This window comes from Maylandia zebra, linkage group LG1, assembly GCF_041146795.1.
Source record: "Maylandia zebra isolate NMK-2024a linkage group LG1, Mzebra_GT3a, whole genome shotgun sequence".
In the NCBI taxonomy this organism is placed as follows: domain Eukaryota; kingdom Metazoa; phylum Chordata; class Actinopteri; order Cichliformes; family Cichlidae; genus Maylandia; species Maylandia zebra.
The window spans coordinates 7,634,161-7,651,932 of NC_135167.1; the positions used below are offsets into that span (position 1 = coordinate 7,634,161).

The window sequence follows — 17,772 nt, forward strand, 5'->3', positions numbered from 1 at the left end:
GTGCCAACCTGTAGTGCTTCCCCTCTTTTGAATGTTGTCATTATGAACGTTGTCCTGAAGTGTTTTTGTCTTGTCTTTGTTATTTGATTACTGAGTCACTGATTTCATCACCACCATGGCCACCACGTAGATTTTGTTTCAATGGAACTTTTCAAAAATTCAATGAAATCTTCTACACGAAATCCCAAGTATTGTGCTATATTCCACAACAATAAGGACAGGATAGGATTCATAACACAAAACTACAAACTGAAATTTAAAGATCATTGTTTTATCATGTTAATAACTGAACTGAACTGAACTGAACGGTCTGTCAGTATAGTTTTGCTACAACTAAAGTACAGTTGTACAATTGTTCTACAAAGAAAAGAAAACAGAAGGCATGTAAACATAATTTTGGCACTAATTTATTATGCACCTGTCTGTACTTATTGTGTTGGTGAATGAGGAAAAATATTATCCAGAGAAATCATAAATATATAACAGTGGTATAACCAGTTGTTACAGCGTCACGGAAGTCCTCTCCCGGACTTATTCCTTCTTCCAGCTGTGGACTTTAATGTCTCTCATTTCAGTATAGCTCAGAAACTTTATTTCTAAGCAGATATGATCACATTAATATAGCATTCATAGTTTACCCAGTTTTTGGGAGTTCGAAATATATCCACACTTCAGCGAATGATAAAATAAGATGGAAAACACAACAGTAATTTATGTGAAACACTACAACTCCTGCCAGTGATGTTGTGATGGTGTCTTGCTTTGGATTGTGGGATGGCATTATTCGCTTTCTTCTGGAATGAATAAATACCGACACTCTGTTCATCTAGATCAGATGTCCAACTCATATTGTGGCTGTCACTTTGATACTTTATTGTTCCCTCGTTAGGAACCTTCTTAAGCACAAAAGACTGCAATGTTTAAGTGAGCTGACTAGCTTAGTGTCTCCTAAAACCCTTTGAAGCTTAATTAATTTTAAAAAATCAAATCAAGTTTCAAAATAACCAAAGTTGACCAAGTTCTCAAACACATTATTCAATAGGCAACATCAGAAATATGTACAAAACAAAAAACATTCAAATGTAAATATAAAAAAAAGTGTTTTCTTTGAATTAAGGTGGCTGTTTTTCTTGGGGAAGTTTGTTGGTGGGTGCTGTGCGAAACGGGTTCGCACTTCCTAGACATAGGTTTCACCTCTGCTGCAGAAAAGGAGACAAATGTGACGCGCTGGTTTGTGGGAACACTGCTCAGGACTCAGATCCATGGTTCATGAGTGAAAACAAACCCACCAATGGGCAATTAGTGAAGGGATGTGATTGCGTGAATATTATATGTTTGTAGTTATAGGTGTTATTGAGCATAATTAAGATGAATTTCAGATATATACTGCACAGCAACATGAAAAAAAATATCCACAATAATATCATACCTGTTTTTATTGTCTTGGCATTACTTCTTGACGATCCACAGTTTTACCTTCCAGAAGCACTGAGTACTGCTGCTGTCCAAACAGCTCAAGGTGCAAAATCCTCACACCTCACAGCTGCCCAGACACACTTCTTCCAGCCTGACCTCTGTTACCACATGCCAGAACTAAAAACAGTTAGTAATACACACAACAGCTACATCATCAGCATTTTTTTAAAGTAGGATCATATTTTGAATGGTCATTCAGTGAGCATCCATGAAGCAGAAATGCTGCAAGTGAACATTTTTCTTTTGTGGAGAAATTGAGATGCGCTTTTGGTAACATACACATTTGCTGCTTCCAATCGGTGCCTTTGGGTTTTTTAATAAAATTCTAAGATTCAAAGAAGAACTTGTGACCCAGGTACAACCCCAGTCGTGCCAGGGTCATGTTCCCAGGCTGTGGGAGCATATAGTGTGAACCTGTAGAGTTTATAATGACCACGCAAGTTGCCAGGTTACACCTTGTGCTGAAGCATGCCAGATTCCCATGGGACCCCCTAGCCTAGGTGTCATCTGTGGTCCCAGAGTTTCTCAGGACCAGAGGTGGCTGTCAGAGGTGCAACCTCACACCTCCCACCACATATATGGAGCAGCCTCCATGTACCTCCTCAGTATCCTCTGCCTGCCTTACCAGCAACATACTAACAGCTGACTTCTCAAAGAAGAGCCTACAGCAGCCACAATGGAGGTATCCTACTTTTCTCCTCTCCCACTCCAGGAGAACTCTTTCCTCTTTGACTGCGAATCTCTGTTAGAAAAATCTCTGGCTTCTGATCCTGCCTCAGACGCTGGTTACAGCAGCACTGGCAACAGCCTGTCTCCTACTTCCTCTGTGGACTCCTTCTGCTTCTCCCCTACTTCCCTCCTAACATTTGGAAGTGAACAAGATCCCTTGGACTGCTTAATCTTTAATACCCCTGCAGCACCTCATCTCACTCACCAGACTCCACTCTGCTCCAAATCCTCTTCTGCAACAAAGAAGTCCAGATCCAGGTACCCGGGTAAAAAGCGCCAGACTGCCAGCGAGAGGGAGAAGCTGAGGATGAGGGATTTGACCAAGGCTCTGCATCACCTCAGATCATACCTCCCACATTCAGTGGCACCAGCCAGCCAGACTCTGACCAAGATTGAGATTCTGCGCCTCACCATTCGCTACATCTCTTTCCTGTCAGCCCAACTGGGCCTCAGCGAGGAAGTGCTGGAGCAGAAGAAATCCTCAAACTCAGTGGAGCATACCCAAACCTTCAACAATTTCCTGGGTCAGCCAGCAGCCAGTTACAGTCCCGAAGAGCCAAGCTGTAACACCATGAGCAAAGCCCAGCAGCCCTTTCTGCAGAATTCATATCAGGTATGTTAATATAATAAACATAACATATATTATTGAAAAAATATTTTCTATAAAGATTTGCAGCACAATTTTTGATTACATTCCAAAATGTTAAAGCTAAATGAGTTTCTAATAAAAAAAAAACTGTCTTCTGTTGTCAGGTTCCAGGTGGAGTTTGCTTGAATAGCGAGCAGTACTGGATGCTACAGCAACAAAACCAAAATGTCACCTTCTCTGGACTGTGTTGAGAGATGTGGTGATCAATCCACTGAACCCTTTTCATTGCAACAATGACAAGATTTATGCACAAAACCTCTGTTTTTCTTTTGTTAATTTTAACAAAATATGTATTCTAACGTTTTATTTTTGTATATAGATCTTTGTATTTATTGAACTTTCATATTGTGAGCAGAATAAACATTATTTATCAAATTAATCCTTGCTTCTTGGCTTATTGGTGCATTTACTTTTGGCATCATGAATGATGTAGACTTGTAGCTTGCCTGCCACTTCCTTCCTAAACAAACACTGCAGCTGCAGGACAATGAGGTGCTAAACAAGGAGCACATCCCCTCTAAAGTCTTTAAGGAAAGACCCCCACTGAGAGAAATGACAGCTGAACTAGAACCAGTCAGTCAGCACCCTTTAACATCCTGTGTAAACATTACTTGATGGCTGAGATCCTTTTTTAAAAAATTAATTAATTAATCAATGTTTGGGTCTGATATAATTTCAGACTTGACTGTTAAACAGACTGAGCGTGTCTCATTGGGATGCTTTATTTATACAATTTTGCCCCATCACACTTGTAAGTTGATGCTTCACAGTGTGATCTATGATGCTGAACAGATGTCTGGAGCAAAGAACAACCAAAACTTTTCAAACATTCATTTCCAGTGTGGCATTTTGCAGACAAACTGACTCTTTTATCTACCCTCAGAATTACAAAAAGTAACAAATTAAGACTTCAAAACATTTTTTCTATGTACTTACATCTGCCTAATATTTAAAAATGGGGACGACAAGCTAACCCTATAACATATTAAAAGTTAACGTGCCAACACACACAAAAACCAAGAGAATTAATCAAATCCTTTTTTATTCTTAAAAAGCCTTTTTTAATCAAAAATTTACAATTAAAAAAATCTCCAATACATTTAAAATATATATATTTCAAAAATACATTTGCTTTCAGCAAAGTTAAAGATTTGAACATTTTCGACATTTAAAAAGTGAAAACTGTGTTTCAGTTATCAAACTGTCCCTGAGATTTCATTGGTGAACCAGTCAAACACTAGTTTCTTATTCAGAGCCAACCAGTCCATGTTGGCCTTGGTTCTCTCAAGCGCCTGCTCAAGAGATGAGGCAGCTGAGCCAAGTTGGTTTATGTTGTCTTCTTTAAACTGCAGCAGCTATAGAGGAAGAATGTGAAAAAACGGACATTTAAAACTGACACTAATTTGCTGTAATTGTAGCAATGTTAGCAAGTATTTAATTTTATCTGAAAATATGGAGGTGAAAAGAAAATGTACCTGCTTATACTCAAACTCAGAGGAGAAACGTTTGGTCACTCCATTAATAAGTCTTCCAAAGGACATTGATCCTCCACCATAGCTGAAGAAAAGGCAAACATTAGAGGGCTTTTATCAGTATGCAAACAGCTACGTATGACAACAGCTCTTTGGCTGTGCACGTTCATCCCAATATGCCTCCAGAATCAAGGAAATATCCATTTTTAATTTGTATTGCCAAATATTGTGCGTATCACATGAAATGTCATATGCATTTGCACTACTAGAAACTAGTGCAACTACAATTAAAGCGCTTTAACATGGTCCTTTGTCAGGTAAGTCCTGGAAAAGTTCAGGGATGCAATGCATGTGGGAAACTGGCTATGCTATGTAAAGCAGGGATAGCTCAGTAGGCAAAGTGGTCGCCCCATTAATGGAAGGATGGGGGGTCAAATCTACAGAATGGCTACCCTGAGGTACCCCTGAGCAAGGTACCGTCCCTACACACTGCTCCCACTGCTTCACTGAGTGAATGGGTTAAATGCAGAGAGTAATTTCCTTACAGAGGATTACTAAAATATGCATAGTATTGTACATATTATTATTAAATAAGGAGAAAACTCACTTATTGAAAATGTGATCCCAGTTGGCTCTAATAAAGTCCCAAGCCAGGGGCTGTCCAATTGGATTACCGGCAATGTAATTGATGGTGAAGGTGGCATCCTGCTTACGGATCATCTCTGGGACCAGACAGTATTCCAGATACCTAAAAGATCATTTACATAATAATATGGATTAATAAAATATTCTGACTCTGATTCTGATTCTGATAAAACACAATTACAGTGAGGCTGAAAGACAAAATGCATCATCAAAGGTGTTGTAAAAGTCACTCAGACCAGTCTGTAAAATGTTATATTACCTAAGAAGTACCAAATGAAAGGGCAGAGCGTTACCCAGCTGCTATTGCAACTGACCTGTTCAGCAGCCAGGGCTGTTTGGTGCAGGACAGAGCATACAAAAGTTTTTCAGCCTCCGAGGCAATGGTAGCATTCCTATACATTCCCCAGGCAAAGTCCCACTCCACCACTCCTCCTTCAGCAATTGCACTGCAGTACACTGTGGTCCTCAAGTTGGGGCTAATCCTGGATGGTTTGAACAAGACAGGAAAAAAGGTGATGACAATCACTGCCCAAAACAGAATCATACATGTCAGATCAGAGCTAAAATGTTTGGGAAATGTATATCTAATAAAAGTTAAAGTATGGTAGTGAATACCTATAGTGTAGGCAAACATATGAAGTAAGAATATATGATTATACAAGAAGCAAAGGGGATGAATATAAGTAATAATTGTTGTTTAACGTACTTGTTATTATCAGGGTTGTCCATCCACTCTTTGAACCACGCTGTTGTCAGTTCCTTACAACCCTCCACTCCTGTGCTGCAGCCCCAGGAGAGTGCGTTCACCTGATTGTACCTGGATGTAAGCGAGTCAGGAGAATGCAAACATTAATGACGCTATCCATTAAGACGAGGCATAGCCAAAGACACATGGCTCAAAATGTATTTCACATTTCTGAATGCTAGAAGTGTGGAGCATGCAAAGTGTTTAACTGACTGCATTCAGGGCTCTGCGAGTACCCAAAAGTACTGTAGTACTCATAATGGAGTGTGGAGTGCTGCACATTTCACACTCTCAGTGGATGTTAACCTTGCTATGTGGCAAAAGAGAATTCAGGGACCACCAACCAGTGTCTAGACACCAGGAGGAGTAAAAGTTGTCAAGGTCATGCTAACCAGGTAGCTTTCAGCAGCAGAGACAATGTGAGTTTGTAGCCACACTAGCAGATATACTCTGCAGAAAAGCAGATAAGCTCTTTCTTCAGTCTCCTTTTTTCACTCACTATAAGTTTATACACCTCTCTGTATTTAATCATTTGTTATTATTAATCTCTTGCTCTCTTCCACAGCATGTCTTTTGTCCTGTCTTCCTTCCCTCACCCGGCCTGAGCCTTGTTCTATGGCAGGTTTCTTCCTTCCCACAGTTGCCAAAGCATTTCATCATGGTGGGGGGTTTACATGATTGCTGGGGTTTTTTCTGTTGTATTACTGTTGGGTCTACCTTACAATATAAAGTGCCTTGAGGAGACCGTTATTGTTGTGATTCGACGCTGTTTAAATAAAACTGAATCGAATTGAACTGAAGCTAAATGCTATCTGGCAGTGCTAATACGCAGAATGTCTTTAACACATTCACATCACATGGTTTATTATATCATCATGCTAATATGTGCTAATTAACAATATAAGTTCAGTATAGCTGATTTGATTTCCTTTTGGGTCACCAAGAAAAATGATCTGATAATGCTAAAAAGATCATTGCAGCACTAATAGCTCAAGTTAATGGAAATCATTGAGGACACACAAAGCGAACTTGATGATAACTGACCAGATTAGGTTAGCTTATAGAAATGCAGTGGTGGGAGAGAAAGGGAAGAATTATGTGCAGACTTGATCAATGATTGTTGTGAACACTTTCAAGAGATATGTGAAATACTGTGTCTTACATGACATTGACGGCACATTCTTTGCAAACTGCAGGCTTTTGCAACTGGGATAATAAGGTTTATCTAGCCTACAATGTAATTGTCATTCATGGCATTTATAACATGTTCAAAAGAGTAAAAAAGACAGGCAGCAGGTTAACATCCTTACTGGTCGGTGTGCTTTTCAGGGATCTTTGTCCAGTTGGCAGTGAGATCTTTGAAGTGTTTAAATAGAGGGGTGACCTTTTTATTTATGTAACCCTGAGGAATGAAGATGAAACAGTTTGTTTACTGTGCAGAAAAAATGATCTACGTTTGATTGCCACTGACTCTTCTACTTCTATGATTAACTTACACGATTAATCTCAAATCATCATTGTTCCAAAAACTTGTTTGGATTAATTTATTGATGATGTACTGATGGTGATGAGCCTTAAAGTTTTCCTACAAACCTGCATGGGTCCGTACACTTCGCTGCGGTCAAACATGAGGACAAAGTAGTCCAAGTTGCGAGTGGCCGTCTGCCAGGGCATGTACTCCAATTCCGCGTTGAGGAACCTCGTAGTGCTCAGAGCCAGAGTTGTGCTGACTATCTTCGCCCTAAAAATAACCCATACAGCTGTTCAGTTGTTTATTTCAGTATTTAGCAGTACTGCTAAAAATAAAATAAAATCAAAAAGCATGGCCTCACCTTGCCAGGTTAAATGCATCGTCAATAATCTGAGCGCGGTTGATCACTGGAATAGCCTAAAAGGCACATTAAAAAATTAGTTTGGAGGCAATCGTAGCTATTACGAGATGACGCAGAGGTATTCTAGGTGTTATACCTGATGTTGGGTGCTCAGCTTGGTGAGGATACGGTCCCAGTTTTCAGAATCATAATTTACTCTATAAAAGCCCTTCATGTCTATGTTGGCTATCAACCATTCACTAGCACCAATCGTCATGTCTGGGTTTGTTGCTGTTTGGGTGAAGATTAAAAACGAATTAATCGTTTTAATTTATCTTTGCCAAACTACAGTGACCCGAAACACAGTAAATCTTACCTTCTTTGGTAAGAAGCCAGTACTGATCTTTAGCTGCACCAGTCTTAATCCAGGTAATAGGGACAAACCACTCATAACTGGAGCCACATCAGCCAGACACACATGTAAGTAAATAAGGTGAGAGAAGAGAGCGGGTGATTTTAACATGACATGATCAGAACATGTTAAAAAATGTGCTCATGAAACATGAAAAAAAGGATCATACTTGAACTCTGAAGGTACGTCCACCACAGAATCTGGGTTCAACAGGAAGTGCTTCTGAGAGATTTTTCCAGTACTGGTGTCGATGGTGACCACTGGGAATCCCATCTGTAGGATCCACCGGTTCATAATCACTTCCACAGAGTGGGGCAGCTGTATGCCAGCATTATCCACTGCCTGATAACAAGAACAACCGAATTAATATAATAGTATAACAATCTGTGTGTCAGCTCCTTTTCACATTTCAGTATGGTCAGTAACAAAGAATATTTTTGATATTTTTTTCAAGTATAAGTCATCATCGTTTATTTATTTATTATCGTAAATGATGAAGTCATCGCACTTTTAAATTGCTCATCTCATACTCTGCAGTGATCTTTGTGTTGCAGTCACTAGTTCAGCATTATTTTAAGTACATTTAAACTGGGTGGAAAGCTATAATATAGTAGAAACATTAATGTTATTTATACAGAAATGGAAGGAGGCCATTCACGTTCTGAAACACGGTCTGAAACAATTTGTTTTCTCTCTCTTTTGGACCCATTATACTCGCAACGCACAAGCCTCATTTTGGAGTTTTTTTGGCTGTGCACCTCTCAGTTTTTGTAATCTGACTTCTTCTTCACTACCATCAGCTCCACACGAAACCTGTTATTCAGGCAAATACTGCAGCAGTACAGCCAGTTTGGCAGATTTTTGCCTTTCCCTCAAAACACTCCAAAGACATTTGTATCTTGTCCTCTTTTCAAACAAGGAACCTTTCCATAGGCAGATGTATAAACCACCACAGAGATGTGGCACCCTCAATGTTCATGCACAGCACGACTGATATGGTGGGTTAATGGACCCTTAAGGATACCCTGCCTTTGAACTCACTCTGTTCTGATGGGTTACCCCACACAATCCAAAGTTTTGATTAAGACATTGTTGGGTTGTCTGTACTCTGAGTGTGCCTGAAATAACCTCATTAACATTCAGAAGTAAGACAAGAAAAAACGGACTGAAGTGGAGCGTTTAAAGCAATCTGAAGCCAGAGCTTTCAGCTTAGTTGGATTAGTTGTTCATACATGGACCTCTTTCTTTAAAACGTGGCCATGTTTAAAATCAACATCCTCCTGTTTTAACAGAAATGTAAAAGAAAAAGCAGTATGCATGTTTGTTGCTGGAATAAAAAACCCTGCAAGAACCTACAAACTCTAGACAGAAGGTTTCTGACTGGGTTAGAACCGAGGACCCACTTGTGATGAGGCCACAGTGCTAACACTGAGCCATGCTCCCTATAGTCCCACTCACTACAATACCCATAGTTCTTGGCTCCATCACACAATTTGCTTCAGAGGATAATTGATCCAGTTATATTAGGACATATGAGGAAACATCTTGCTGTTGTTATTCTTTTAATAGTCTTAATATAAATTAATAATAAAATAAATATAATAAGACATTTTCCTTTTTAAATCATATTTTCATATTTAAATAATATTAATAATAAATAAATAAATAAATAAACCAACAAATGAATGAATACATTTTAAAAAATAAATTTTTTTAAGTGTTACAAACTTACCGTTTGCAGGTTCTTCCACAGGTCTTGGTAGACTGTGTTTTTATATTTGAACTCTTCTAAATACATCTGTAGACAAATTATGAATGACTTAGATTGATGCATGTCAATAAAATGCTGATATGAGCGCATTAACATTTATCCTGATTTGTGGACAGAACCTTATAAGTTGAATTAACAGTACTCACACTGAGTCCATTTGAAAAGACCTCCTCGGTGATGAAGCTGGAGAGCATCCTGAGAACTGCAGCTCCCTGTGAAGAAACATATCAGCTGTTAAAAGAACTACCAAAAAAGTCCAGTTATGCTCATTTTTAAACTCTTGGGAAAGAATCTGCCATTATACCCTTGATTGGAGTACTTTTTTGTACATTAACAATTTAAGTTGTGATCCTCTAGTGATAGCTATGTAGCTATTGATTATATGTCGATGCACATGGAAGTAGATTTGTATATGTAAGTAACAGTCAAATCAAATCAAATACGACTATAGTAGTCATCTTCAGGTCCAGTAATTGAACCCATATTTCTGAAAGTGAAGTTCCTAATGAAGTTGTCCTAACAACACACTGGGTCAGTAACTTGATTAGCGGAGCTTGAAGAATACAACACACTGGGTTACTGTAGTTTAGTTCTGTTGTAAATTACACTGCACCTTGCTGTATGTGATGGAGTCAAACAGTGCATTTATGTCCTCTGGTCTCATGACGTCCGCCTCTTTGGATGAGAGGGGATGGGAAGAGGCCAAAGCGTCCACAGCCATCACACCAATGATCTCGTTCAAAACTATTAAATCGCTCTGGAAAAGACATGGAGAAATATTTGTACTGTGTTCCAACCAGACGCATTATTCAATTTTAAATTGACCTCTGCGTAAAACTACAACAACAACAACAAAAAACTCACCATATTCCAGTCTGGCTCTGTGTAGTTGGCTCCAAGATAAGAAACGTAGGTGGCAAATCCCTCATTAAGCCACAAGTCATTCCACCACCTCGTGGTCACTAAGTTTCCAAACCACTGTGAGGACAAAGCTTCATGTCACTGTATTGGTTTGTAAACATATTTTAGTCTTACCATATTTACAGTTAAGGTTTGTTAGGTACCATATGAGCCAGCTCGTGGGAGATGACTGTTGCCACCCACTCTTTATCTCCGTTAGATGACACTGCAGGATTGTATAAGAGCGCAGTCTCTCTGTAGGTGATCAGACCCCAGTTCTCCATGGCTCCAGCACTGAAGTCAGGCAGAGCGATCTGGTCTGAAATTTATCAAAGATGTCATTTTTGGATTATATATGGTCCTTTTTGTTGTTGTTTTTCTAGGTATTTGTTGTTCTCACCTGACTTTTTAAGGGGGTAGGGAATTTTGTAGTACTTCTCAAAGAAAGACAGTATGGGTCCAGTCTTCTCCAGAGCATATGCACCCTGGCCCTCATCTATAGCCTTCCTGCGAGCCCAGATCCTGATCTGAAAAAGGGAAAACAGCTGTATTAACCAGACAGAAGGAAATGCATGTGGACCTGAGAGCTGAAGTGAGCTCTGAGTCCAGCAGAGGGCAGCAAACAATCACTGTGACCAGCAGAGAGGGCAAACAGCCGCTCTCGTGATGTAAAAAAAAAATCCATTACATTAAAGGCCAGGTTTAGGTGAAAATAACTGAGTATTGCTGTGATTATTTTCAGTTTAATACATTTCTTCCAAGAACTAATGCAGCAATTATTCTCTCTGAAAATAGCACCTATTATCTCTGATAGTTTACTTCAACATCCATGATTTATCCATTTCAGCCTATGCACCAGAATCCAGAGCAGAAATGAGCATTGCATATATTTTAAAATCTTTTAGATGAGGCCTCACTGCTCTAATTTTAATTCAAACTATCATGAGCACAGATCAACTTGAATTATCGGGCCTAACATAGACCAGAGTAGTTTATTTATTTATTTTAATCTATTTAAAAGGAACCAAAAATATTAAATAATATGTTGCCATTAGTTTCTGTGATTCTAACTGAAAGCTTTAGTAAATACTCACCAAAACCTCTGCACCTAGATCTGACTGAATGAATCCAAAGTCACACACAACAAAAGCCAGCAGGTAGGTTGACATAATCTCTGTGGGTCCAAAGCTTGTCTGGATTAAATTCAAACCATCCGGAGTGGTGATGTTTATAGGTTCTGTTTTGGGGTCAGAGACAGCTCCGTATTAATGATAAATGAGGAAAACAGAGGAAAATAGACAAAATGTAATTGAGATTAATTTAAAGTCGTCACACGGGGGCAGTTGATACGTTAAATGTTGCTCTGAACACTAAACAAGAATAGAACTTGCCATAGTTCATGGAGTTAGACAGAGCCACAGTCCCGTGAGGGTGAATGAGAGTCATGTGGAAGACGGCTTTCATAGCTGGTTCATCGAAGCAGGGGAAGGCTTTCCTCGCGTCCGTCGGCTGCATTTGAGTCGTGGCCAAAATTCTGATAATGGAAGAAGAGAGAACGTAATAATTACATCCACATAATCGAGTCAGGTGTTGAATTCTTTTTGACGTACTTGATTTTCTTTAAATGGAAAGTTTAAAACAAACTTGACCGTGACTTTCATTAAATCCTTATCAAGATGAGTGTTTTGTATTTTAAATCCTACACATATCAGCTTTAATTACAGAGGTCCAAAAGCAAAACTTGGTTTTGTATTGAATTCTTATTTGACTTCATTTCATAATATTAGTGGTTTTGTTAAAACTACATTGGTTGATGTCCATGAATCATAGCCTGGCTGTGAAGGTGCTTGCATTTAGGCTCCAAGTGATCATATACAATACATACGGTTTTGTTTTTTGTTTTTTTTTGTTTTTCACTTTAATAAATATATATTTAAATTACCATAAAGTGATTGTGATTACACAATTAAATCTTTACATTTTTAAAATGATTAAAAATGAAAACATACAGTGGTTTGATTTAAAGTAAAGTTATTCTAAATTTATTAATTCATGCATTTACTTTTAAACTAGTGCACATCTGATATTTCATTAATGGTGGGAGAACAGTTAAAATTAAGGAGTGGCTATTAGGTAATACTTAGATGCAACAGTCTTAAATTTGGGAATGAGGCAACTTGTTAGACATTACAAATTAATTTGTGAGCTTTTAGCTGTTTCCCCATGTTTACAATCTTAGTTTAACATTCTGTCATTTAAATTTTAGAAAGAGCAGAGGACTTGTCCAACTTGCAACACTTTGCTCATTTGAATCATGTCATGAACTTAAGCTTAATAAAAAAAGAAGTTCATACTTTCGCACGCCGTCTTCATAATATTCACTCCTGTAGAATCCTCCCAGGTCATCAGCCAGCTCTCCGACAAACTCTGTGAAGAGCTCATAAGTGCTGCCGGCCTGCATAGGGCTGCTAAGCTGGATCACCAGATACTGAGTAGGAACCTCCAGCCAACTCTTTTTCAGCTGGGGTGCAGAGGCTCCATCCATAGCTTTCAGCTGTGCGTGGTATCCGTCAAACATTGTGAAGTTCAGCTTGTTGGAGTGGATGAGAATGAGGTCAGTCTCGTTCACGCATGTGAACAGCACCGTGGAGTATCCGCTGAAGATGTAGAGGCCATCAGGGTTGGGAGTCAGCCGGGGCCACAGGGTCACATTGTATGAGATAGGAGACAATGAATCTGGAAGTCTGTAGTGCTGCCAGGGCTCTTTTGGGGTGGAGGGTGTGGTGGTCTGGGTGCCAGGTCCAGCAGTCGTTCCAGTCGTTGCAGTCGCCGGAGTCTCTTGATTCTTTGATTTCTCCTGAGCATAAACAACTGAGAGGGCTATGATGGTGGCCACAGCACTGATGGCTACAACCACGCAGACCACTGCCACCACTTTGCTGATGAAGAAGCCTTTACCCATGTCTTCACCAGAGAAGAAGAGAAAGACAGAAATTAGGGAATGATTGTAATTTATATCCTACCTTGCTGGATTCAAAGTTAATGATTCATTTCCTGGGCGGAGAAAATGTCCTGAAGTCAGAAATGTTGAGTTGTAAAAAGTTCCAGCGATAAGAGTAAGCTCTACTAATCTTTAAACTTTTTATCTGCATAAAGGCTCTGAACAAAGGCCCTCTGTAGAAACTGGCCTGTTTCGTCTCTGTGTGTTGTAAACTATGTGGTGGGAGATCTGCGGCAGAGCCTCCTATGTGTCTGTCTGCATATGCGTCTGTGCATAATTTTCAAACGTCAAGTCAAGAAGCCAAAATTACATAATGAAATAGGCTAAGTATGGGTTTACACAAGGCCATAAACTTTTATTTTTTCCCAAGATGCTGTGAAAAATCTAAATTTACTCCAGCTAAGTGACTGGAGATGTTAAAAAAGAGAGAAATTGTAGGGTTAGAAATGAAAACACATGCCTTTTAGATTAGTTCAACAGTATATTGTTGAATTTCTGGATTTAGGTCAACAAGGAGAAGGAGAAAAGCAAAAATGAGTGTCACTTAAACAGAAAGCATAGGTATACTGTTGGCAACGTCACTTCAGCGTAAGTGAGTCATGTATCTTTAAAAGTTTACTGTAATAATGAGATGTGGTTTATGAGTCAGTCAGTGCTGAGAAGCAGCTCAGCACCACCGTAGTTACTACATCACCCACGCCACACCCAGGATGCATTCATTCAGGTTGTTTTGCCACCAGCACAGGGTGATGCATTGCAAAGCAAAATAGTACTGTGATCACATTACATTTCTCTGTAATACATTAGCTATTATGATATCATATTACATCTACAAAAATCTTAGTAGTCACATCTGAGCTGCTTCAGATCCATGTGACTAATGTGTCACATGGGTCTGTTTCTAATGGCCTAACAACGCAGGAGTCAGAATAAAGGCTTACAGAAACGGTATTGGGGTAGCTGGTCCCCATCTGAAAATATTCACTATTCATTGAGGCACAACTTTATTTTTATTCCATGTTATTTGGCGGCTGTAGAGCAGGCATATGCCACACAGTTCTTTTCATAACTGCTGCATATTATACAGCATTTGTGTTTATTCCACAACGGTTTTGTAATGTTTTCCCGTATGTCCTCAAAAAGGCAAAACTCTGCATTCAAGGCTCCAGTAGCACTGCATGAGAAGTCCAGCTGCATGTTTATTTAACTTGAGCGATTTTCAATTTTTTCTTACTTATTATCACCAAATCCCATAAGTTTCACAACCAGAAAGTTGTTTCTGGAAAGTGAGAGTGTAATCATTTTTCTTCTCTGTCACTGTTTTTTAATAAACTGGTTCCCATATGTTCAAATATTATCCATTGTAACTGTGAATCAAGGGAGCTTAACATATTTATTGCAATTCATTGTTGGTTTTGGCCTTTTAGTGATATTTGTCAGCTGCAAAATGTTGTGGTTTTATCTGCAAAGGATGGCAACGTGCTGTCACCATCCAATGAGGCAGATCAAATTCACACAGTGGCCTCTGTTTAGGGTAGATTCATAATCATATTGTGGACATAATATACATTTATATTATCCAGCCCCCTCTGCACTGAGCAACACGAAGCAAAATAATCTTTTTTTCTTAAAAGATTCACTATTTTTAATCTGAAACACATAACAGGACCAAAATCTTACATGTATACAGGATTATATTTAGCAGCTACCCATGCATTCAAAACAATTCATGAGTTTTTCAGGCTATTTTCCCTAAATTAGTGTTTTTCTCACACCAGTCAAGGATCTCCAGTTTACATGCATGAACCTAAAGTTCCATCTTGTCTAAAATATGAAAGTTGTACATACAGTGGCTTGCAAAAGTATTCGGCCCCCTTGAACTTTTCCACATTTTGTCACATTACAGCCACAAACATGAATCAGTTTTATTGGAATTCCACGTGAAAGACCAACACAAACTGGTGTACACGTGAGAAGAGGAACGAAAATCATACATGATTCCAAACATTTTTTACAAATAAATAACTGAAAAGTGGGGTGTGCGTAATTATTCAGCCCCCTTGAGTCAATACTTTGTAGAACCACCTTTTGGTGCAATTACAGCTGCCAGACTTTTAGGGTATGTCTCTACCAGCTTTGCACATCTAGAGACTGAAATCCTTGCCCATTCTTCTTTGCAAAACAGCTCCAGCTCAGTCAGATTAGATGGACAGCGTTTGTGAACAGCAGTTTTCAGATCCTCGGACCTCTATTGGTCTTTCACGTGGAATTCCAATACAATTGATTTATCTTTGTGACTGTGACAAAATGTGGGAAAGTTCAAGGGGGCCGAATACTTTTGCAAGCCACTGTATCATTTAGAGCTGGATTTATATGAAATATGTTTCACTCACAAAAATATTTTCTGATTTATGTAGGAACAGAAAAAATGCTTTGACTCCAATATAACAGTAAACTGAAATGAGAGTTTTGTGCTTGTCTCTATACATTGCTTAAATAATTTTTCTGGAAAAGTATGCAAATCGTTGCAGTTAATGAGATAACTGTCCAATGTTTCTATGATGCAAAATAAATTGTTTAAATGTACATTTTATCTTTGATCTTTCTCCCTACCAAGTAGCAGACATATGTGGACATTGTTTTCCAGCCTCAGGCAGTGATAGACTTTAAAAAGAGGCCCTTTAACATTTAAAGTTTATTAAAAGTTGTCTTTTTGGGATTTTACAAAGACTTTAATTCAGTCCAGTTCAACTGATTATCAATCCTTTGGGCCTTGTTTACTCAGAGCGCAATTTTTTGTTGACTAGATGTGTGAAAAAAAATGTCAAGATAGTACAAACCCATCAAGACTAAAATGGGGTTAAATTTGGTTCAAAAACGTTCTGGTGGTCATCTAATGTGAAGTGTCCTTAAACTTTTAATATTTTAGACATGTTCTTCAAAGGTTTTTCATCTTTCACGTTTAAATATTTGGCAGCGTTCTCTTGATCATCTTATGAATGAGTTTTGCTGTGTGGGTGGTCTTAAGTGTGAGATCTAAAGTGATAACCCAAACACTACTCTCAACCCTCTCTTATGAAGAAAAGCGAAAAAGATCTTCTTTCTCTATCCTTCTTTTTCTATTTTAAAGTAGTTTTTGCACTAAAACAAAAACATTTTTTGATGCATATCACTTCGGATAGTCTTGCTTTTTTCATACTTCACGGTTGAAATGGTTAAACAAAGTGCACGCGCACACACACACACACACACACACACACACACACACACACACACACACACACATAAAAATGACTAAAAATACATTGTAACTCTAAACCTTCAGCTAGAAACACAAACAGTAGAACATTTTTCTTACCTTGAATTTACTTAGCATCAAGTCACTGGTTTCAGTTTCCTTTTCACCTGTGGATCCAACTATCTTGTTGTCCTCCAAACTTTGAGCAAAGCGGCTGCTTAACCAGAATAAATATGTCCTGTTATTTTGATGATAAAGGAAAATACTTACTGAATCAGCTGGGACTTTCTCAGATTTGAGCCGACAGTGACTGCGTACAAATAACATTGGAAGCTATTACACAAGCACTGATGTCATAAAGCCAGAACTGCAGATACTTCTGGACTTGTTGTGTCTTGTCTTGATAAGGTCAATGTTATGTTTACTGGCATTTCTCCAGCACACCTGTGTTCCAGGTATTTCATGATAGAGGTATTATTACTATTACAATTACGTTAATACTATAATGTTCTATCATATCGATTTTCCATCTGTATTCTTTATTGTGTGGATATTGTAGATATTGTGTAATGCACTACATTACAGATGCAGGAATACACCGCATAGGCCATGACGACCATGACTATGAGAAGAAGATAATGATTATCATCATTATAATTATTATCATTGTTGTTGTCATTATTTGCATACATTGTTTGTTCCGCTCTTATCCTAAATTGTCCTGTTCTTTTGTTTGTTTAGTAATTAAAATTAAGCCAAGTAAGAAATTTAATTAATTTAATTAAATTGAATATAAGCAGCTTCACCGTCATTACAGACAGACTCTATATGAGTTTAAAAAAATCAATAGAGTGTAAGAGGAAAGTGAATAATGTTTTATTAACCTTAGTGTTAATGTTAAACATATTGGTAAAAACTTTCAT

The 17,772-nt window shown here is 38.5% G+C and overlaps 2 protein-coding genes across 2 annotated transcripts; one reads left to right on the forward strand and one right to left on the reverse strand.

Moving 5' to 3' along the window:
• Positions 1–2,152: 2,152 nt before the first annotated feature.
• Positions 2,153–3,045, forward strand: mespaa (mesoderm posterior aa). Its single transcript, XM_004539882.2, has 2 exons — positions 2,153–2,818; positions 2,959–3,045. Exons 1-2 carry the CDS (start codon positions 2,153–2,155, stop codon positions 3,043–3,045), a joined length of 753 nt encoding a protein of 250 aa, XP_004539939.1.
• Positions 3,046–3,813: 768 nt separating this feature from the next.
• LOC101470455 (aminopeptidase Ey) lies at positions 3,814–17,303 on the reverse strand. The gene is made up of 21 exons (XM_004539752.3): positions 16,970–17,303; positions 12,965–13,574; positions 12,002–12,144; positions 11,705–11,847; positions 11,011–11,137; positions 10,775–10,929; positions 10,575–10,688; positions 10,324–10,467; positions 9,857–9,922; positions 9,672–9,737; positions 8,109–8,281; positions 7,904–7,980; positions 7,685–7,818; positions 7,549–7,604; positions 7,310–7,457; positions 7,027–7,118; positions 5,678–5,788; positions 5,286–5,453; positions 4,934–5,074; positions 4,330–4,411; positions 3,814–4,209 (listed from the first exon to the last, which is right to left on the reverse strand). Exons 2-21 carry the CDS (start codon positions 13,570–13,572, stop codon positions 4,051–4,053), a joined length of 2,907 nt encoding a protein of 968 aa, XP_004539809.3. The 5' UTR covers positions 13,573–13,574; positions 16,970–17,303; the 3' UTR covers positions 3,814–4,050.
• Positions 17,304–17,772: the final 469 nt, after the last annotated feature.